At 48.3% G+C, this 23,418-nt stretch overlaps 1 protein-coding gene across 1 annotated transcript in view; it reads left to right on the top strand.

The window, feature by feature from the left end:
* Window positions 1–719: 719 nt before the first annotated feature.
* sos2 (son of sevenless homolog 2) overlaps window positions 720–23,418 on the top strand; it is a 38,327-nt gene continuing 15,628 nt past the window's right edge. Inside the window, exons 1-9 of the mRNA XM_079752796.1 lie at window positions 720–1,629; window positions 12,252–12,377; window positions 12,671–12,802; window positions 13,358–13,522; window positions 14,636–14,842; window positions 17,546–17,689; window positions 18,347–18,457; window positions 21,078–21,176; window positions 22,043–22,170. Coding sequence (XP_079608922.1) covers window positions 1,546–1,629; window positions 12,252–12,377; window positions 12,671–12,802; window positions 13,358–13,522; window positions 14,636–14,842; window positions 17,546–17,689; window positions 18,347–18,457; window positions 21,078–21,176; window positions 22,043–22,170 — 1,196 coding nt within the window. The 5' untranslated portion in view covers window positions 720–1,545. The remainder of the gene's footprint in view (window positions 1,630–12,251; window positions 12,378–12,670; window positions 12,803–13,357; window positions 13,523–14,635; window positions 14,843–17,545; window positions 17,690–18,346; window positions 18,458–21,077; window positions 21,177–22,042; window positions 22,171–23,418) is intronic.

Below are 23,418 nucleotides of genomic sequence, written 5' to 3'. Positions count from 1 at the left end.
ATTGAGAGGTGTTTAGTGATTGCTTTTTTGATTTTTCGCGGTTTGTACATATTAGCAATTCACGATTATGTTGCCTTTTGTTGTTGATTGGCTTGAGTGACTCTTGTTTTTAATGTTTACAGTATAGAACTGCTCTTGGAATCTGGTCTGTGAATCATGACGATGCTATTTCATAAAAAACGTGTTTGTGATCAAACTCGGAATGACTCCCAAATGCCACGAATGTTTGTGGTTTCAGCACTACTTGATGTGAAACCGTTTGGCCGCCTTTTGGTGGTCTTGGTAGGACAATGCTATTTAAATGAATAACTGCTTTTACAAATAATGTCCGCTAGAGAGCGACCTACAGACACAAATCTATGAGGGTAAAAAAAAATTTTTTAGCTTTATAACCTCTACCTTGTATTTTTATATGCTTTTTATATTGGCATTCCTGAAAATTAAAACAATTTCCCAGCATGGCTCGTAGTAGGTTTGTTTCCGCACTTATACACGAATCTCCCCTTTATTCAAATAATTTCATCATAAATATACTTATGAAACAGACGATTATTAATACTATTTTTACAGTATAACGGAGACGTGTATGGCGGACCACAATAGAGCTCTCTTCTCCGTTCAATGTGTCCGGAGTCACGCCGACGCGCAGTGCGTGACAGCAGCTGGACGGCTGGCTGCGCAGGGCGCACAGTGAGCCGCCAGGGAGCGAAGGGAGGAAGGCCGTCAGAGAGTTGGTGCGAACATCATCGACTTGAGAAACTACACCAAAAAAAAAAAAAAAAAACATTCGGCCGGGCTACATCACCGAACCTCCGCGGACGGACATGAGTCGCACTGCCCGATCCTTGGATTTTACGCGGAACCGCGCGATCGACTGCTACCGCGAAGATGAGTGAATTCGGAGTAAAGGACAGCGGAGAAAGTGTGCTTTCCGTGGAAGCGAACGGGTCGTGTGCCACAACATAACTCGGAGCGCACCGAGGCCAGCGGCAGCCTGTAGCAGCAGCAGCAGTTAGCAGGCTAATCCAACTTAGCCCTGCTAACGTTACAGGTGTCGGCCTGTAGCCGTACTTGGCGTATTTCTGCGTAGTTGCGATACGTCTACACGCCAGCGGGTAAACTATAGTGTGTCCGCGTGTTGTGTGACATGACATTGAAGTGAAGGGAACGTCTGTGCGTCGTCCGCTAGCCCGCTAACGTCGTCCGCTAGCGCCAAAGCAGCGCACACATCACATTTAGCAACATTGTTATTGGCTAGCGAGCTAGCTCCCCTTCGCTAGCATCCGCCGCGTCGCTGTGTTTACAGCGGCGGGGCTAGCCGCTCCGGCTAGCGGGACACAGGCTCTACATGCATGTGCGTGTACATATGTAGCCGTCGTTCTCTTGCCAGTCAACCCCCTTCGACGTGTTCGGATTCAGCGACACGGTGGTTTTCCGTGCCAGCGAGCTGGTTGACTTTCCCTCGCCGTGCCTGGACGCACCCACCCACAAGGAGTCTCACCCGGGGCCGATGCTGACAGCCCACCCAGGACCACGGCCACAGCCATGCAGCCTCAACACATATATGACTTCTCGAGTGACGAGAACAGTCACAAATGGAGAGGCCTCTTTGTGCAAGCGTTGCGAAAGGTAATGTTTCATCCACCACCACCATCCCCCCGACGATCGGTCAATAATAATGTGGAGCTGGGGCCAGGGGGGGACCCTGTCAACACTGTAAACAGGTCTTCAGGACATGGTGATATGGATAGTGCGGAGGGGGGGTTAAACACACTTATAGAGAGGTGTTGTATAACTGTGTTGTGTGTTGTGTAACAGTTGTACTCGAGACATCCAGGCATCATCTCGCGCACCTAGACATTATGATGACCACCGCACACATCTATAGCCCGGAGTGACAGGAGCCGCTTCTCGGGACATTGTGTTGTCTTTTTATCGCCTGGTTTCTCTTGTCAGTCGTCCGCCCGGTTTCCGTTTTAATTGTTTTCCTCCCTTTTATTTTGAGGAAGTACGTAGATTTTGTGTACGCTTCTACAACGACTATCCCGTGGTTCAAAAGTGTTTGATAGACAAAAAGTTTAAGAGTTCAGCGCTTTCTTAACGCACAACAACATGCACGGCTATGCGGTGAGTTCCCACCGAGGAACCTGTTGAAATGTGACAGGGGTGTTTGGGTTAGGGTACACAGAGTTCGTTGTCACGGTGGACGAAATGGATAACTGTACCGAAACCGTACATATGAAAAAAGTGGATGCCGCATTGGCACCTCCTATGTTGGCGTCCCGACGCCGCCATATTGGAGCGGTACGAGGGCCCCCTCTAAACAAACTTATGTAAGAAGTGATTTGCAGACGTTCACTCAGACCACCCAAGCTCATTATCAACCGTTTTCAGTCAGATATTCACCAGATCTTTTAAATAAAAAAACAATACACTTCCTTACACATTTGACTCTTTGAAACTCTCATGGCGGCAATAAGAATTTGTACACACATATGTAATCATATTTCAAGTTTAAAGTGACATAATTGTCTTGGTCTGGAACTAAATGGCATTCAGACAGAAGGGCCCCCAAAAAGCAGACCTCCTCAAGACGGCTTCGTCCAATCGCTGCCATTGAGGCACCTCCGTTTTTTGTATTGGACCCAAACCACTTCTTGGCTTTCACATTCAGTAGAAAGCAGATAAGAATTACTGCGGCTAAAATAGTTCCTTTTCCTACTCCTTCCCCTCCGGTCTTTCGATAAGAATGTGATTTCATCACGCAGTGTGACATCTAACCTCATCTTACCTCACCACTACAGGGTGCTCCCCTTCAACACGTTGGTTTCTCCTGTTGGACCGTTGCACTTCTTTAAAAATGTGAACACACACTCTCACTCACTCACCCACTCTCTTTATGTGCACAGCCTCATTTAAATCCTATTCCTCATCATGCTGGCGTTAATAGACGACACACAACAAGGCATGCATGCACTTTCCCCTTTAAGAACTGGTTGTGGGGGGGGGGGGGGGGTATACTCCCTAAGTGTTTGGCTGGGAACCACCACTGCCGCCGTATATTTGTCTCCGTCTGTAGCCAGTCTGGGAAGACTTGAAAGGCTCCCGAGAGCTTTTATAGGTCTGTGTGTTCGGGGAGGTCAGGCCTGAGCGACCGAGATGTTCATGTCGCGGCTCGCGTCTGTTGAACGGCCACTCTGGCTCTAGAAGAGGGACGCTAGTCTGGCGTTGTGTGGTTGGCTTTGCGCTGCCCCCCCCCCCCCCCCCCCCCCCCCCCCCCCGCTCACACAAGCCTTTGCTTCGTGCTTGCTGGAGGAGGTCTCCCAGCCCTGTGTGCAGTGTTTGCCGAGAGCATACACCGACGCTACGTCTGTCCCGACGCATAGAGCTCACTGGGTCTTTTCACATTGGTCTTTGGAAGCGTGTTCCTCCACCAGTACGTGTGCATCTGCCCCCTCTGAGTGTCTGCACACATGCAAGCATGTTAAAGGTGCCCCGTCCACTACTTCTGGAAAGTTACATAAGACAGAGCTTCTAGTCAGTAGCCACCCTGGTGCTAGCTGTGTGGTTAAGGTGGAATCAGTCTTCTGCGTCAGACGTCCTCGTCACGGTAAACAAGAGCTCTCTACGTCCCGACGGTTTGCCGTGTTTCTGGGGAGAGGGGCACAATAGCCGGTGTAGAGAGGCCTGTAAACAACGCTCTGTAAACAACAACAACAGAGGAGGAGGACGTCAGGGTGCGTGATTGATGTGCGAGTGGCAGAGTTGTGGCAGAGTTGATGAGGATGACGAGGAGGATGACGATGAGTCGTGAAACCGAGGCAGCAGCTGGTGTGTCCTGGCGGAGCACTCCCATTGTCTCAACTTGTTTCACAAGACGCCCCAGGGGGAAAACCTTTCTCTGATTGACGCAAGAGACTTTTGTTATGGTTTTGACTGACTGTGACTTGCTGTTTTTCACTGCTCCCCTCTCACTCCCAGCCTCTCTGTCTGTCTCTCTCTCTGTCTCTCACAAGGCCTACGTCTGAACGTTTGCTGGCAGATGGCGGGTTTTGCTCGCATTATTTAACTCCACACGCTTCGTGTGTCAGACTTGACATCCTAGTTTTCCACTTCTCCAATATCTTTATTGTGTCTTTTTATAGGGGTCCCTGCCGGTCTTAACATGGGCAATATAAACACTTTTATGTAAACACACACACGCAGACGCACACACACACACACACTTTGGTGGGGAGGGGCTGGAAGCTCATGGCCGCGCAGCCAGTGTGTCCCTGCCATCCCCAGCATTGCGTTTCAGACTAGGACAGAGTGCCACATCAGTGTTTAATAATAACTTGTACATTCTTACTGGTTTGTCACTTGAAATCACTGTCTCGGGGCTAATAAGGCCAGGGGTATGCAAGCTTTATAGCTCTGAGCTAGCCAGGTCTTTGATCTTTTGCGTCTCTTAGCCAACAAGAGCTATGAGCTAATATGGTTCAGCGCTAGCTAGTGCTATGAACTAATGCTGTGAGCAATATAGTTCTGTGTTACTACGGCTGTACACAAGCCTATTCTGAGCTAGCATTGGCATTGTAGTTTTAGGCCACGGGTGATGTCATCATTATTATTGGCCTGGCTCATGTGTTTCTGTTTGGTTTTATGTCTGTGGCTTGATACTTGGACATGTTTAACCTAAATAATTGAGTTGTGTGAGATATTGCTTGGTGTAATAGAAAAGTCATCATGGTAACTCAATTATTGCATGAGGTCCAGGAATCATAATAGCCATTTATTAATACATACAGTCATCAAACTTTCTGCTTATGCCTTATGGAAATATTGTGTCTAATTATTTGGGGGATTGTGGTTCTGTTTCAGGTCATGGGATACTTCAGTTGGTCTTGACTGCTTGTCAGACAAAGCGATCCAATCTAAAGACAACCCTTCATGCCCTAGTGACTCTTGATGGACCTTTTCCTTATTTATGAGGTTTTATAGACTAAATAATCCATTCATCCGAAAAACAAACGATTGATTAATCGGCAAATCAGCGCTTTGGGCTTTAAGAGTAGATGTAGAGAAGACACTTTGCTACTGACGTCAGAAAGCCAGATCCTGAATATTGTTATGTTATTAGTACTACTATGAAACAGTACGACAGCATGAAGGCAGCTTCGAGAGTCTCAGTTGAAAGACCGTCTCCCTCAAACCGGTAAGGCTATATGGAAGAGGCCTCATTATCACTGTAATCTCAGTCGATCACATACGAGGTGACGAGAGACGGCAGATTAATCATCATCATCTACTCCATGGGCGTTGAGGAATGCTCAATCATGAGGTCTTGATGTTACCGACATTAGGGACTCTCGGAAGAGCGTCGTTAGTATTTGTGCATTTTCTCCTCTGGATCGAGAGAGATATAGATAGATAGAAATAGAGATGCATCGCATATTGTAATATCACCTATCAATATTGAAATATTGTCGAGTTGTACGAATCCCGGTTGTGTTGACACATCGCCAAGCTATATTGATATATATATATATATATATATATATTTATATAGTGTTCAGCTAGCTTGATATTTAACCTTTGATTGATTGACGATCGATGATTGATTTGGTAATGGCTGATTGGGCAGCGTACTCTTCCTCCTTCTTTGCGTTCCACCCGTCCAGCCACTCAACCGTCCTGGAGACAAAGCAGGACTTCGCAGCTCTGATGGACCACCGATTAGGGCTCCTCCCAGCCCCCTGACCCTCTCCTCTGTCCAAGTCAAGGACAAGTGTTTGGGAGCCAACACTGGTCCTTTACTGGGACTGAGAAGCATGGTTGACCCAGGCAGAAGGTCACTGTGTCAGGCTGGCCTGATGGGGTTATTTCTGACCAACTCAGTGACATTCAGGGGATCTTTATACTGGGATGAGTGTGTGTGTGAGTGTGGTTAAGGCTGGGTTCTGTTTTCAAATGTGTCCTTTGTGCACACGTGGCCTGTGTGTGTGTGTGTCTGTGTGTGTGTGTATGGGGGGGGGTTCTACTAGCGTATGTGTGTGTATGCTTTGTCTTTGTCTCTTTGTGGGTGGGCATGTACGCATGCTGGTCGTGTGCGCAGGTCTTTTGCTCTCTGGGTGACGTACGTTGTGTGTGTGTGTGTGTGTGTGTGTGTGTGTGTGTGTGTGTGTGTTGTTTGAGTTGATCTCTGCCCTCTGCTTCCCCAGACAGTCTGGTTGTAATGGCCGATGATGTCATACTATGAATCACAGTTGGTGACACATGCTTGGATTTGATAACACCCCCCCCCCCCCCCACCCAACCCACACGCACACACATACATCCATGCATGCATGCACACACGTGCACACTACCTGCAACCTGACCCTGGCGAATCTCCATGCCACACAGACAGGAGAGTAATCAATTAAATTACACACACACACACACACACACACACACACACACACACACACACACACACACACACACACACACACCGAGCAGCAGAACCCAGTGACTGAACCGGTTCTCTTGGTGTTCTGAGGCGGCTGCGCACCCTCGTCTCCTGAGGCCTTTCCTTTGTTGCATCTTGCTCTCTCTCCTTGCTTCCTCACCGTTCATGCTGTACAGCAATACCAGAGCTAGCCATGGGAGATTGCATCGGCTACAGGCCTACACACCAATTTTATTACAGTGGCTAGCTTTCATCGTTCAATTATATTGTTAACTGTCTTTTTTTTTATTGCAGCAGTATTATTCAAAATCGGAATACAATCAGAAACACAATAAAGATTATCGTGGGCACATCATGAATGCTAATCCAATCAGAGTTGACCAGGCTTAGCTGTGACATGCTATCAAAAGCTCTTTGGTTCTGCTAAAGCAGCCATGATATACCACCAAACTAATCTGGATTATGACAGGATTATGTACTGTAGATTAGGAGGCCGCAGAACGGTCACACAGTGCGGAGGGTATTTCAGCCCGGGGCCACTCTGGTGCAGGCGGTGTGTCCTACCCATGCTAAACACACGCACAACACACACACACACACACACACACACACACACACACACACACACACACACACACACACACACACACACACACACACACACACACACACACACACATACACAGTATTTGCTTCTGTATTCAGGATGCAGTACTGGTGATGGTTGTATAACTAGTAGTAGGCAGGTGAACTAGTAGCAGCGGGCGTCGAAGTGTTGCAGTTGTGACATGAAGGTGTAGTAATGGTAGTGCTCTGTACAGTAGTAGTCTCCATACAGACCACGTGTTCCACACATTAAACATGGCGGAGCCCGCAGAGACATGTTGACATACGTATCATTAATGGATGCTTTAAGTGCTATAGCACCATAGTCTGTCTGTGAACTAGCTACACACAGTACATGCCACTCAATGCAGTATGGCCATTCATGAAGCAGACATGATTTGCATGATGTGTTATGATCAACCTTTCACCTGGTGGTTCGTCCTGATTCATCACTGTGATACGAGTTTTATTGGAGACATATTGGGTTTCCAAATAAAGTGTGTGAGTGTGTGTGTGTGTGTGTGTGTGTTGGCTCCCTGGGACTCCCTGTGCACCAGACCTCCTCCTTAATGGAGCCCTGCGTCGAACCCGAGCCGCTCAGACATGGCGTCCAGGGATCCACATGATGCCGGCTTGTCTTACACACGATCAAGACGCATCTGGGCCACTGTTCTGCATAGCCACCCTCTGGGAGCCACCACTGGCTTTACAGCCCGGAGGTCATGCTCTGTTCCAGAGACAGGTGACACCTGGGACATTTGGGTCAGGTGACACCTGTGGGACAGGGGACACTTTGTACATTTGGGACAAGGGACACCTTTCGACCTTTGGGACAGGTGAAACCTGGGACTTCTGGAGCATCAACTCTGGGACACGGGACGCTCGGGACTGGGCATGCTAACACCTGTCCCAGAGACGGGTGACATTTGGGGCAGGGGATGCTCTGAGACAGAAACTCAGGACTCAAACCACACCATCCACCGAAAGAGAACAAAACCGGGTGCTTTCCGTACAGACGGTGTGTACCGTGTAACACTGTATTCGTTGTCGTCCTCTGGTGTTGTAGAAATGATGACACTGATCTACTGTATGTGTAGATACACCAAACCATCTAACAGTTTAGTGTTGTGGGGGAGTTAGTTTGTCTCCGAGCCAAGCTGAAATGGGCTCGATCCCCGAAGTTCGTTAACTTCCTGTAGGCTTCCTTGAGCATGAAAACTTTACCCCTTACTTGGTCCTTGAACAAAATCTCTTTGGAATAATGCGACTCCTAAATGGCTCATTAGTAATGTACTGATCAACTCTGATGTGGTCATGTTTTAAATGAAGAACGTGTTTATGGTTGAACCCTCATTTGTGCTGCTGCTGCTGCTGCTGTTAAAATGCTCCCCGTCACCTCAGTTGACCCCTATATGCAACACTGGATAGCTGGTCAGGAAGTCCTAGTGCCAAAGAGGAAGTGATGATGCACTTTTTCCTCCATGCCTATCAGGAAGAGACTTACTTCTACTATTACTGTTGTTATAGTTTCTGTTATCTGGTCTCCGTCTACTGTACTTATGATCCTCATACGCGCAGTACCAGTACCGCGATGATTCGCGGTATTCGATGAAGTGATATGTAGTATCTGTACGTCCAATCAGACGGCAGGCATGTGTGATCGGTATGACCTGCGTTAGCGAAGCTCGTACCTTATCACTATTTCCAATGGCCTTATCACAGGAGAGGGAATTCACTGTATATGACTATGGACCTAAACCTCCACCACTCTCTCATGGTGGCGTTAAGAACAGAAGGCCTGTCCTCTCTATCCTTACAGCCTGATGTCACCCAAACCAAAACTAAATGGGCATGTTTGGACGGAGAAAAACATGCTTTGATCACTGCAGTGGAAGCAGAACCTCTCAAACGTGTCCCCCATTTCACTGCTGCCTATCAAACTGTAATCTTATTGAAATCGGTCTGAACTTTAAAGATGGCCTCCTCATCTCAGTGAGGAGGACTTACTCCCTGCAGGCGCACCGCAGTGAATACTGGGATCTGTCCAAATCGCTGCGTTCGACCGCAATTCAACAGCTTATGCCCACACTTCCTTTTAAAAAGGTACATCGGGGCGGTCAGTTTGTTACCCAACCTGACAGCAGGCATGTGGGGCCATGGGAAGTGGCAGACTTCGATGCTGAGATATATACAACTATGTATTTTTTTTATTAAAACCGTTTTGAAGAGTAGAGGGTGCTCCTTGCGTAATGATTCATTACCACGAGCAGACCACCCCAAAAACGCTACTTCAACGAGGTGTTGAAACCACAGGGCACATGTGGGTCACATCATGATGCACATCAATGTTAGAAGTCGGGGTTGCAAGAAGCTTCTGACCTAGGAAACTGGGGTCACGGTTTGGAATGGGAAGGAACCAATTCCCTCCATCTCTCCCCCCCGCCACTCTGTAAAGGATCTCCTCGGCTACAAGGAAGTGTTGTGGTCTGCTAGCTCCCGGTAGCTTAAGCATTAGCATTAGGCTGTGCGTCCGTCAGCCGCTGGGATCAGGTTGCAGCGACGCTGTAAATATAGCTTACTGTCACAAGAGGACGGGCCTGGCTTCTCCTCAGCCCTCAATTTAGACCCTCCCTGTCCCAACACCTTTCAGAATCGTAATTTGAGGAAGGACTTTGACGTTTTAATTAGGTCTGCGTATAATGTCACTTTTAATCCGCCAGTGTGTCTCTTTGCCTTGTACTGCTGGGGAAATTATTTGATTGGAACCAAATTATTCTTAGAAGATGTTAAACACAATGAATATGGCCGAAACTAGGACGGAAATACAGTTGGATAATGTACTTCAACACAGAAACAACCTGCCAGAAGAAGTACTAGTCATTTGCACAAAACACACATTTTAAGGGTCTTCCCATCCTATTTTGGTACACACACGTACACAGACGTGTGTGCGTAGTGACTCACTCTACAGATCAGTCGGTGTCCCTGTCCCTGACAGAGAGAGCTAGCCAGTTAGCGTCCCGGAGAGCCGCTTGGGTTTGGGCGGTCGAGGTAGGCGGTGAGCACGCTGGACGAGCTGCAGGAAATCCCCTTGGTTTCTGTCGGCGGTGACTCACCCCCCCCCCCCTGCTGTCAGGAGGAATGTTGTCCGCACCGGGCCCCTTCGGGCCACCGGCCCCGGGTCACACTTCTGCTTTGATATCTATTATTGGTTCTTTATGCCTCCTTTTCCACCTCTTTGTGTGTGTGTGTGTGTGTGTGTGTGTTCGTTCCACAACAAAACTGTAACGATCACCGTTGGCCCTTGAAGAGTTGCCATCTCCTTCCTAGTTGTCTTCAGAAAAGAAAAACTACTTTTTTGGTTGATTTGACTTCTCCATTGCAAACACACTTGGCCATGTTTCATAAAGCGTTCTGGGTTGTAACCGTTTTAACTCATTCCATATAAACCAAAAGGTAGGTGTGTGTGTGTGTGTGTGTGTGTGTGTGTGTGTGCGTCTGTGAGCACGTGCGCTGCACATCCTGTCCGTCAGTGCGGTGAAACTCTTCGGTCAGAGCATAAGAATGCTCTGCGCGCCGCCGCGACCTTTCAACTGCCGCGCTCGCATTCCATGTGCCGGGGGCAACGCTCTGTCACCGCCGGCAACGCGCGCCGTCACTGTACGCCAGGGTAATTCCATCACCCGCGTGTGAACAGCGGCGCTTTTGTGCAGTGTGTGTGTGTGTGTGTGTGTGTGTGTGTGTGTGTGTGTGTGTGTGTGTGTGTGTGGGGTTATGTGAGAGAGGCAGGGAAAGTGGTATGTGTCTGTGTGTGTGTGTGGTAGGGAAAGAGTGTGTAATAGAGAGAGTATGTGTGTGGTGATGAGAGATGGACATTGAGAGAGAGAGAGAGAGACGGACAGATGAAGAGAGAGAGAAAGAGCATCTCCTCTCTGCCTCTCTCCACCAGACCTTTCTCCTCCTCCCAGTCTTATAATAGTATCCGAACTGACTACATTCCACGCAGTAGGCACAGCCCTGATGACGGCAGATACGACGAAGAGGAGGAGGAGGCGTAGTACTTGTGTTTCCACTCGTGAGCCTTGCCAAAGACCACGCCTCCTGTCTCGAACCCGGGCGACGCCTCCCTGCGGGGGCTGCGTATCCGACCGTAGAGCCACCGCTGCTTGACGCATGATGTCACTCACTCATGTCGTCGTGGTGTTTGACGTTCGGTTGGTTGAGAGGGGTCTGTTCACTGGGGGGAGGGCCGTCGTTCATGGCGTGTAAAGGGCTTTTGTTTGTCGTCCTCGTTGTTTTTAATTAAACAGATCCAGTGACTGCTTCGGTTTGACAGAGCAGAGCTTTTGTCTGCGTCCACTGATCTGGAATCACGGAAGGACGTGGAGTCGTCAGCCGTCATTGGACTCTTTGGGAACGACTGAGGGCCGTATCTGTACGGGCAGCAGTCACCACATCGTAATACTGCAATATACGTTTTTATGCTACCGTTGAACCTCTGAGCACCCATATTGCGACACCTTCGGACCACCTTTGCATCCTCTGCCATCGGCAGTAAGAAGTGAACCTCCATATCCAAGTGGGTTGAAGTACATCTTCTTGGTCTCAAACCGTTCAAAATGTGCATCTGGCTCTAGCAGCGGGAAAGGCCTCAGAGAGGATATTAAATCACCTGGGGAGGAATGTGGTTGGATCCAGGGGGATTTGACGGGCAGCGATGGGAGGGCCTACTGATGCCTACTGATGCCTCATTCTCACAGTAGATCATACCCCAACCCTGTGTGCCTATTGGTCAGATGAGTATGGTACACCCGCCCCCCAGGCTTTGGTGACCCAATCACAACACACCTTAAAAACCAAAGGGTTCTTTCTTGTTATTTCTCCCATGGTAAATTACGTGATTTCTTATTCATCCCAGATGGGAAAGGGGCCATCAGCAGTACCGGACCGTGATACAAATCTTTTACTGCTGGACCATTTATGTTTTTTTTCATGTAGCCTGTCAGACTGTTGTGCTGCAGCCTGATCTATACACAGAGAGTGAATGAAGTTTTGATTATTTTATACTCTTATTTATACTTTTGTATAATATTTTCAAAAAACGACAACAATGAAACCCCCCCAGGTTTAGATGTACACTAGTGACCCTGTCCTGTCCCCCCCCCCAGGTGTAGATGTACCCTAATGACCCTGTCCCCTCCCCCCCCCCCAGGTGCAGATGCAGGTCCACCCGACGTTGGATGCCAAGGAGGACGCGCTGCAGCACATCGAGGAGCTGATCCTGCAGCTGCTCAACATGCTCTGCATGGCCCAGCCGCGCTCCGTGCAGGACGTGGAGGTGAGCACTTCCTGGCTGCTTCCTGGTGGGTGGTCCTGGTCCTCTGCTGGCCGCGGCAGGCGGGGCGGAGTGGGTTTGGCTGAGGGGCGAGTCGTTGGACAGAACAGATCGATCGGGGACCTCGGAGAATGAATCCTAAGACTCGAGTTTTGTGTTTGTTTAACTCTCTCGTTATTGTCATCGTTAACCTAGCAGTTGTGAGTGCTTAGCAATTACAAGTTTGCCTAAAAAGTTTTTACTGTACTGACAGCGATGTATTGTAAAAGTTCTCTTGCTCCTCCCCTCTCCTCCAGGAGCGCGTGCAGAAGACCTTCCCCCACCCCATCGATAAGTGGGCCATTGCCGACGCCCAGTCGGCCATCGAGAAGCGGAAGAGGAGGAACCCCTTGCTCCTCCCCGTGGACAAGATCCACCCTCTATTGAAGGTAGTGAGCCCCGCCGCCATTTTGAACTTCTCTGTCATTCATGAGATACCTTCAGCGTCCAATCGGAGACGATGTTATGACTGTGCTTAGGGAGAGTTCTGAGTAAGCTCCTCCTACTGAGAGGCCAGCCCAAAATCATGATCAAGATTATTTTGGTCTATACTGAAGTAACGATTATTCAAACGATTATTTTTGTTCAAATGTTCAAATCAAAAATAATGTACATTTATGTATCCAGATGTTCTGCAATTTCTCTAAAAAAAATTATGAATTAATTAAATATACAAAAGCATATATATATACTTGATTAAATTAGCTTGGAGATCATTTGAATCAAAAATCTAAATCACGATCAAAATGCGATTAATTGCACAGCCCTAGCACAGACAGCCTTGAATGGATGCATGGAATACGAGAGATGAGATCGGTAAAGAAATGAAGACGAAGACAGATCAACATCTTCTACTGCGTGCGTCTTAAAAACAAATCGTGGCCGTCATCTGATCCAATGTTTCTTCCTCCTCCTCCTCCTCCTCCTCCTCTCGGTCTCCCCAGGAGGTGCTGGGCTACAAGGTGGACTACCACGTGTCTCTGTACATCGTGGCCGTGCTGGAGTACATCTCGGCAGACATACTGAAGCTGGCCGGGAACTACGTAGGCAACATCCGGCACTACGAGATCAGCCAGCAGGACATCAAGGTGTCCATGTGTGCAGACAAGGTGGGTGGCTACGCACTCGCCTGTTCGCAGCTTCAGTCCCCTCTGGCGCACTTTTTGTACGTTGTGCGTCCTGGCACTTGATGTACGCACTTATCGTGTGTTGTACGGCCTTTCACTTAAATTGAGTTCTTAGCATTGTTTAGCATCTTATCCTAGCTATCTTTGTTGTGCACGGGGAATGGGTTAACCTAGCAAATGTTAGTGCTTGGCACTTGGTTCTATCAACATCCTTACTGTACCGATGGCGATATATCATTTTTTCTGTTATAAGTCGCTTTGGATAAAAGTGTCTGCTAAATGTAAATTCCTTTGCGTGTTTATGACTTTGGTGAATGAGTGCAGATCTGGGACGTTTGATTTTCTGGTTTGTACATTCAGCGTCATTTTGATAATTTTGTACAGTAAAGGGCATTTTTGAAAACTTTTGGAACACTGGTGGTGATGGGCAGCATGTAGCTCAGGAAGTAGGGCGGGTTGACTGGTAACCGGAAGGTTGCTAGTTCGATCCCCGGCTTCTCTTCGCCGGGTGTCGAGGTGTCCTTGAGCAAGACACCTCACCTTGACTGCTTTGCGTGGCTGACACCGCCATCGGCGTGTGAATGTGTGCATGAACGATAGGCAACATTGTAAAGCACTTTGAGTGGCCACTTGCTAGAAAAATTGGCTGTATAAACGCAGTCCCTTAACTAGTGCTGCACGATTTGGTGAAAAAGTCATATTGCGATTATTGTGGACAATATTGCGATTTGCGATATAATAAACAAATGGTGTCATGAGTCTACTTGCTTGGTTATCAAGGAAAATGCACACAGATTGCTGATCATTTTAAAATGTTAATTTCTCAACTCAAACATACAAACTTAAACTAGCATAATATATTTTACAAGATTAAATAAATAATAAAAATATATTTTTTTTAAATAAAGGCATTTCTGCAGAGCAGAAATTTGTTAGGTTTTCTCAATAGTACAACTAAATGGAATATAAGAAAATATATATATTTTTTTTTTGCACTTTTTTTGCGGTTATACAATCGCAAAGGCTGCAATTGCGATTGCACTTCGATAAATTGTGCAGCACTACCATTAACCACTGATGTTCTCCGCGGGCCAGGTGCTGATGGACATGTTCGACCAGGAGGAGGACATCGGCCTGGTGTCCCAGTGCACCGAGGAGCCCTCCTCCTCGGGGGAGGTGACCTACGACGACCTGGTGCGGCTGGAGATAGCCGAGGAGCGGCAGTACCTCCGAGAGCTGGACCTCATCATCAAGGTGTTCCGCAACCACTTCCTGTCCAACAACAAGATCTTCACGCCGCAGGTGAGCGCCGGACGGAGCTGGACCTTTAGAGTTGTTCTGGTCACCGTTGGTGCCGTTGTGGGGATAACAGAAACAGCCAAACGTGGGGCGCCCCAGTGGCTCACCGGGTAGAGCGCGTACCCCTTAGGCTCAGCCCTGATCGAAGACACCCGGGTTGGATTCATTGCTGCATGTCCTCCCCTCTATCTACTAGGGCTGTGCATGGGTACACGTGTACCCGTGTAACCGGTTAGTAAATCATAACCGTTTAGGAAAAATCAGTAAACGAAAACCGGAAAAAAAATAATAATAATCACCGCGCCATTCGTTTCAATGGGAATCGCGACGGTCCATACTTTCAACATAAAATTTACATATTTATAATTCGAAATTCGTCCAAGCCTTTATACCACAGATACTCTAGGGTCTATAGCATATAACCAAGTCTGATTACAGTTGAATTCATTTTTCACAATTTACCATCTCTCGTTTTGAAGAATAGGGTTAGTAACCATTTTCACTTTTTTGTAACCGTTCACACCCCTACTATCTACCATACCTTCCTCTCTATCTCACCCTATAACAAAAACGATAAAACCTAAAAAAGGACAAAAAGGCCTTATGTGGTCACCAGGTTGCAATAGGCTGCAATAGGCAACAGGAGATTACAGCGTGAGCCTGTTTCGTTATGTCACGTTAAATAAGGAACTAGGGCAATTACCACCTGACAGCAAACTCAGATATGATAAAGAAACAAACCAGTTCTCTTAACGGCTCCCCGTGGCCGCTGACAAGTCCATTCAAAGCTAAAGCCACTCTTAAGAACATTCAGAGATTAGACTTGACTCTCTGAGCTCCCTCGCTACACTGCAGCCTAGCATGCTACGCTCACTGTGCCAACAGACGACCATCCTCTTAGGCGGTCTGGGAACCTGAGCCTGCTCAATGCTGCAGCCCTTTGAGGGTACATGTTGTGAGGCTGCTACGAAGCGCATGCAGAGTGCCGGTTGTGAACTCATTCTCATCGGCAGGCCAGGAACCTTTTATTAATAAGTAGAGACCCAGAGTTAGGTTATGTAACGAACTTATCACTTGGAAAGGCGGGACGGTGTACTGAATGGAATGTTTGACTCCTGGCCAAAAGGTTCTGGGTTTGATCCCCGATGTCTGCAGTCTGTCTAAAGGAGGTTGAACCTGATTACATGTTTATACAGTCTAAGCGCCTGCTCAATGGCAAAATGTAGTTAATGATGATTTTCTTTGCCAGTGTGTATATAGGCTGTCATAGCAGGATTCAGCAAATGCTCATGTTGAGTGCAGAGGACTCCCTTGCACTGGGAAAAAAATGTTAGCACACTGTGAACACCGACTAATGCTTAGATTGTTAAACTGCCTCAGTTCCCTCCTGACCATCAAGTAAATACACAAAGTGTGTGCATTAAAGAGCAATGCAGGGGGCTGGGAAAGTACAACCAGAGCGAACATGCTAGGTGGCTCTCCCATTAGCGTGGGGAAGGGGGGGGGGGTGGGGGGGGGGGCGAGGAGGAATGAAAGGAAAGGTTTATGAGCCTCTGTGGTTTGGTGCATATTTCGGGGTTGGGTAATTCTGCTGCAGCCTTTTGGGTGAGCAGCAGCCCTTGGGAAACGCTGAACACATAATTAGGTCGAGACGGGGACCGGGAATCCGCAGCCCCCGGCCAAAATAACCTCACTCATGTCTGGCGCAACGCGGCCTGATCCTGCACGACTTCAGGGTGCTCGAGATGTCAAGGAAGCCCGCCATTATCGTCAAATAATGACAGGAACTGACGCTCATACCAAAGCCCAGCCAATAATCACTGGGGTGGATGTCAGGGGGAGGGGGGGGGGAGAGAGCGTCGGCAGTGCCTACTTTCTCATGGCTGTGACTGATTCCCCTCAAGCCCAGAGACGACCGGAGCCTGCTGTCAAATTGAAACTCGAAATCTTTTTTTGTAAATCATCCAGAGAATGATTTGCTGAGTCTGCATGTTTCTCCCCCCCCCCCCCCCCCACTCGGTCACGCCCTGTTCGACATTCAACTCTCCACACACAGTCACACACCTCTTGCCTGCGCAGTAGGCAAACAGAGTGCCAAGCTAACGGGCTAAAACACACACAGCTCTTACCTGCACAGTAGGCAAACAGAGTGCTAAGCTAACGGGCTAAAACACACACAGCTCTTACCTGCACAGTAGGCAAACAGAGTGCTAAGCTAATGCGGTAGAATACAAATGGGTTATGTTGCTGTGGCAACGCCGGCCTGTTTGTCAACACCACCCGAAGCAACCGGCCCCGTGTATGTAGTATGTATGTAACGGGTAAAGCATGGCCTTGATACGGCCAGGGTTAGCGGTTTGATGGACCAGTGGGAATCAAGGAACCTCAGCAATAGATAACGGGCCACGGTGCCACCGTGATTAACTTCCAACGAAGATGAATGAAGGTGGCTCACCGGGAAGGGCGTGTACTATTAAGGCTCGGTCCTGATCGCAGCGACCCGGGTTCTGGTCCTTCGCTGCATGTCCTCCCCTCTATCTCCCTTTTCCTCTCCCATACCTACCTCTCTATCTCACTCGTTAAACGAGCATAGAAAATGCAAAAATAAAATCTTAAAAATAAATATACAAAAAAAGAGGAGAGGAATGAACGTCTGTAGCCCCGTCTCCCGATGTCTCAATGTGGTTGTTTTTTGTGCGCGTGCAGGACGTGGAGGTGATCTTCAGCAACATCCTGGACATCCACGAGCTGACGGTGAAGCTGCTGGGCCTGATCGAGGATGCGGTGGAGATGACGGCCGACGGCAGTCCCCACCCCCTTGTGGGCAGCTGCTTCGAGGACCTGGCCGAAGTACGTCCGGACGCCGCCGCCGCCGCTGAATCTAGCGCCGTTAGCAGGCTAGCGGCGTCGACTTAAGGCTCAGTTATGGTTCCACGTCGACGCAACGCAATGACGCGCGCAGACGCTTCGACGCAGTAGTGAACCGGTTTTGGTTCCACGGCGGGTTTTAGTGAGCGGACCAATCACAGCCCATGCTGCTGCGTCGCCTCGACGCAAGGTTACAATTTTGTAACCGCTACAGAGGCTTGCTACAAAGCTCGGCTTTACCGGGCTGTTGGCTTGCTATTACTGTGGGCCTGCTTGCAGTTTCGCTGAAATAACATTCGGGTGCCGAGAACAATACGTGCTGATCTGTCATCGAGGCGGTGGTATTAACTAATCAGTGACTGACAATTTTTGCGGTACAATAAACACGCCTGGTAGCATACCAGAAGGTACACTATTATTAACCCGTTTTGTACTGTTGTTTATATTATACCACCAGGTGTGAGTGTGATTAAGAAGCAGATTTTCAAAACGGCTTGCAATCTATTTACCGTTCTCTACACTTTACGTTTCGGTGTGGCTGACTTTATTCAGCGGAGCCTCCTCAGAGGTGTGCTGCCGGATCCGGCCCCCTGGGTAGCAGGAAGTGTCTCTGACGTGTGTGTGTGTTTGTGCGTGTAGGAGCAGGCCTTTGATCCCTACGAGACCCTCTCCCAGGACATCCTGAACAAGAATTTCCACGAGCACTTCAACAGCTTGATGTCCCGCCCCACCGTGGGACTCTACTTCCAGGTACGACCCCCCCCCCCCCCCCCCCCCTTCCTCCTCTGGCAGGCCCGAGCCTCCCCCAGACCTTCTAAATAAATGACCTTTCCCTGACCTCGTGCTGAGTCGCGGGCGGCTCAAAACGTCCGCTGACGACTCCGGAACGGTCCAGAGCGTCTCGCCGTGGTGAGAGGAGCTGGAGCCAGCCAAAAACAAAAACCGAGCACAGCCGGCAGAACAAACCCCCTTTGTTGGACGTGAGTTAGGAGCCTGCCCGGGGGTAAACCCGCAGTCTGGCTCGTCTGTTCCCCGGCGCTAGTTTGAAGTGAACCTCGGCGGCGGCAGGAATGCGCCGTGCTTCCGAGGGGGCTGGTCCCGACACGTCCGCCTCCCGGGCTCCGGGCTCCGAACACGCTCCGCTCCACGCCGGCTGGTCCGTGTTTTACTTCGACATTCCTCACAGGAACGCCATTGAATTCCCCCCAGCGGGAGCACTCCTGCTGAGAGGTGTTTGTTTGTCACTGTGGCCGCTCGTGGGTATTTATAGCGGTCCGGCGTTTTGGTTTATTAAAGTATTAAGGCCACTCCAGTGAGTCATGTCTTTCAGTCGGTTGGAAGCTAAGCTTGTTATGTAATTCGTCTAATTTTAGTAGTGGTGGTAGTGATGGTAAAATGAGCCATGTTTGGTTGGTTGGAGGGTGAGTGACAGCGGCTACCTGTAAACCAGAGCTGTGATGTAACCATTCTCTGGAAGGCTTTTCATCCATCGCTCCATGTTCGCATTTCATCTGTCCTGGCCCTCTTCCTTATGCTGAATATTTTCTCTGTGTCTTTTCTCCGTCTGTGTCTGTCTCTCTGTCTCTGTCTTTACCTGTCTCTGTCCTTATCTTTCTCTGTCTCTCTCTCTCTCTCTCTCTCTCTCTCTCTCTCTCTCTCTCTCTCTCTCTCTCTCTCTCTCTCTCTCTCGGTCTGTCTCTTTCTGTCTCACCTTCACCCTCTGAATTTATTTATTTTGTCTCCCTCATTCCATTTCACTCTTAACTATCTCTCCATCTTGTTTACTTTCCTCCTTGTGTGTGTGTGTGTGTGTGTGTGTGTGTGTGTGTGTGTGTGTGTGTGTGTGTGTGTAAGAGAGAATACCATAAGGCTTTAAAAATAGAACTACAGCCACATCGCCTTTATGTTCCTTTAGGGTGTGTGTGTGTGTGTGTGTGTGCGCGCGGTCCTCTGTTTATTAGCATCTTTGTAGCATCTTGTTTGCGATGTAGTTGTGTTGAGCGTCACATAGAAACGACATGCTGGCAGGCTACCAAAAGTAACGCCTTGTGTTGCATTTCTGTAGAATCCTAGCATGTTGTTTCTAGTTGGTGAATCTCCCTCCTCTGAGCCCTAATCCATAAGAACATGTATAACTGGAACTGCAGCAGCATTGATCAGAGCTCTGCGTAGATTCAGTGTAACAGCATAGATTCAGGGTAACGCGCATAGATTCAGGGTTACACACATAGATTCAGTGTAACACGCCTAGATTCAGTGTAACACGCATAGATTCAGTGTAACACAGCCACCATGACTGCAGACAGGAAAGGGGTAGCAGCACATGGAATCGGGAGTGAAGGTTTTCATAACCAAAAGCATGCAGGCCCACACAGACAGACACGCACATACAGGCACACACACAGACACACATTGATCCTTGCCTAAATTTAGATTTTTCTAAAACTGCCCTAAAGCACCAAAAAAAACAGGACACCGTCATCCGCTCAGTTTCTCTCTCGCTCTCGCTCTCTCTCTCCCTCCCTCCCTATCTCCCTCCGGTACTCTCTCGATCTTTCTCTCTCTTTTTCTTTCATTCTGACCCGCTCTCTCCATGGTCTCTCGCCCCTCCTGGCTGTCTGCAGACAACGGCCTGAGTACTACAGTATTGATTCTGACTCATCTGTCAGGGAACATGGCATTCAAACGGATACTCTGTCAACCCCCTCCTCCCCCAGCCCCCCTCTGTGTCATCACACACGCACACCAGTCAAACCCCTCACTCTCCAGTTACCTTTGCTGCCCTACAAAACACGCACTCATGCACACTTGCGTCCGAACACATGCAGGCACACAGATGGACCATACGGTTATGCTCACCCTGCAGCCTTTAGGTTTGTGTGCTTGCCTGTATTCATGGCTGTGTGTGTGCGCGCGCGCGCGCACACACACACACACACACACACACACACACACACACACACACACACACACACACACACACACACACACACACACACACACACACACACACACACACACACACACACACACACACACACACACACCTTGATAACGGTGTCAGTTGTAGTGTGGTTTCAGAATCACCTTTGTCTTGCCTCCTGTTAAAAACATAACCCCCTCAGCCGTCCTCAGGGCCATGATGTCACCACTGTGTGATGTCATCTGCAAGACCTGTCATTAATATCCCCACACAGCGACGTGTGTTTCTTTCTGTATTGTTATTGGCCTGGTCAGATCAGTGACCGCATTGTCAGTTTGTTCCCCTGCTTTTGTGTCACACAGAGTTGGGATGATGGGCAAGCTAAAGATACTTATAAGTAAAGCTTTGATAATGTGTGTGTGTGTGTGTGTGTGTGTGTGTGTGCAGTCCATTGCAGAAGGCTTCAAGGAGGCCGTCCAGTACGTCCTACCCCAGCTCATGATGGTCCCAGTCTACCACTGTATGCACTACTTTGAACTGCTGCAGGTAATGCCCCTCACTCACTCTCTCACACTCACTCTCTCACACTCACTCTCTCGCCACAATACTTACTCACTGTTACACTCACTCACTCACTCACTACAGTACTGACTCTCACACTGACTCACTCTCACACTCACTCACTCCCTCACCACAGTACTCACTCTCTCACACTCACTCACTCTCGCACTCACTCACTCCCTCACCACAGTACTCACTCTCTCACACTCACTCACTCACTCCCGCACTCACACACTCAGCATAGATCTCGCTCCACCATCCGTCTCACCCAATGTGTATGTAGTCATTACTTGCTACGATTACCTACCAATGGCCGGCCACAGTCGGAGAGTCTGTCTCCATGGTAACGTGGCAGGAGGGTGGTGCCATGTTCGTCCACTTCCTGTGTGGTTCCAGGTTTGGCTGGGCCTCCTGCCACCAGCCACCAGTGTCTCCAAACGACCTCAGCGTGTGTAAGACTAGAACTGAAAACAACTGCAACACTGGGTTCAACCCACATTGCAACACAGCCACATTCAAGTTCTGCATTCCCCACTGCTGGGAGACAGTTTATTTAACCAGCATTTTGTTATGATTGCAGTCTCAAAGAATAGTCTAGTGGTTAAGGAGTTGGAATCCAAGCCCGACGGTTCTGGGCTGGGATCCCAGTGTCCCCAGTCTACCTGTAGGCCTCCCCGAGCAATCACTGTAGCAGCAAAGAATAGTTTCTCTCGTTTGATAAGAGCACGTGCTAAACAACTCTTAAGTAAACTAATATTTAAAAACTAAAAATACTTTCAATTTTTAAATAAAATCAATCCACCCATCAAAGTGCCTGTTCCCCTCCTCCTCCCCCTCCTCGGTTTCCACAGCAACTGCAGGAGCACAGTGAGGACCAGGACGACCGGGAGTGTCTGAAGCAGGCCATCACCGCTCTGCTGAACCTGCAGTGCAGCGTGGAGCGCATCTACACCAAACACCAGCCCCGCCGCAAGCCAGGGTACGCCAAAGGCACAGTCAAAACAAGTCACACGCACACAGTCACACAAGCACTGTCACACACACACACACACACACACACACACACAGTCAAACACACACATTCTCACAGACACATACACAGTCACACACACACACACACAGTCAAACACACACATTCTCACATGCACAGTCACACACACACACAGACACGCACACATACACACGCACAAACCGAGGCACATGTAAACGAGTGTGGGCACGCAGGCAAACGTTCAAGCATGGCAGCTGAAACGAGCATGCACAGACAAACGCACACATTCATGCAGAAACACAGCTACGCATGCATGCAGATACGCGGTCATGCATGCACACACAGACACAGAGATGTATGTAGTCACACGCACGCACACACAAATGCACGGACGCACACCACAAATAATTCCCAGTCTAGTCTGTGCGGCTGGTCGTGGCGGCACGCTGCTGGTGACTTCACCAGTGTAATCACGATGGGAAGCAGCCAGCCTGAGCTGGAATGTCTCGGTTTTACTGCCGTCTGTCTCTTGGAGTGTGTCTGGATGTTGGGAACCATTTCCATGCCTAGCCGCTGTGTTGCCAGTCGGGCTACAATGAGCAGGCAATTCATCGATTGGTCAACCGACAAACTCATTCTATTCAAATTTTGATAATCGTTTTGTAGTTATTATTTGCTGCTTAATTTTGCATTTAAATTCAAATATGGGTTTCATGGATCAATATTAAAAGACTAGTTTAGTTTTCCTTGGCCGGTTGTCATGTAAAGCAAGCACACTTTAACTTGTGAGAGCGTTCGCTATTATTTATGAACTTTAAGAGACTCAATGATTATCGAATCAATCTATAAAATATCTGCAGATTATTCGACAGCCAACAAACAAAAAAAGACAAATAAAGGTTGGATGAATCGACTATATAAATAATGGTTAGATTAATAATATATATAAATAATGGTTTGATTTATAGACTATAAATAATCGTTAGATTAATAGAAGATATCAAATAATCATTCCATTAATAGACTATAAATAATCATTAGATTATTGACTATATAAAAAATCTTTGGATTAATAGACTATATAAATAATGATTCAATTAGTAGACTTTATCAATACTGTTTAGATGACCCAACGATATATAAATAATTGTTAGATGAATAGACTATAATAATGATCGGTAGTTGAACACACCACGCTGATGTCGGTCCCTGCAGCCCTGGGCTGCGTGTGGTGGT

This window comes from Pollachius pollachius (genome assembly GCF_949987615.1).
Source record: "Pollachius pollachius genome assembly, chromosome: 15".
NCBI classification, from domain to species: domain Eukaryota; kingdom Metazoa; phylum Chordata; class Actinopteri; order Gadiformes; family Gadidae; genus Pollachius; species Pollachius pollachius.
This window is presented reverse-complemented; position numbering and strand designations above follow the sequence as displayed.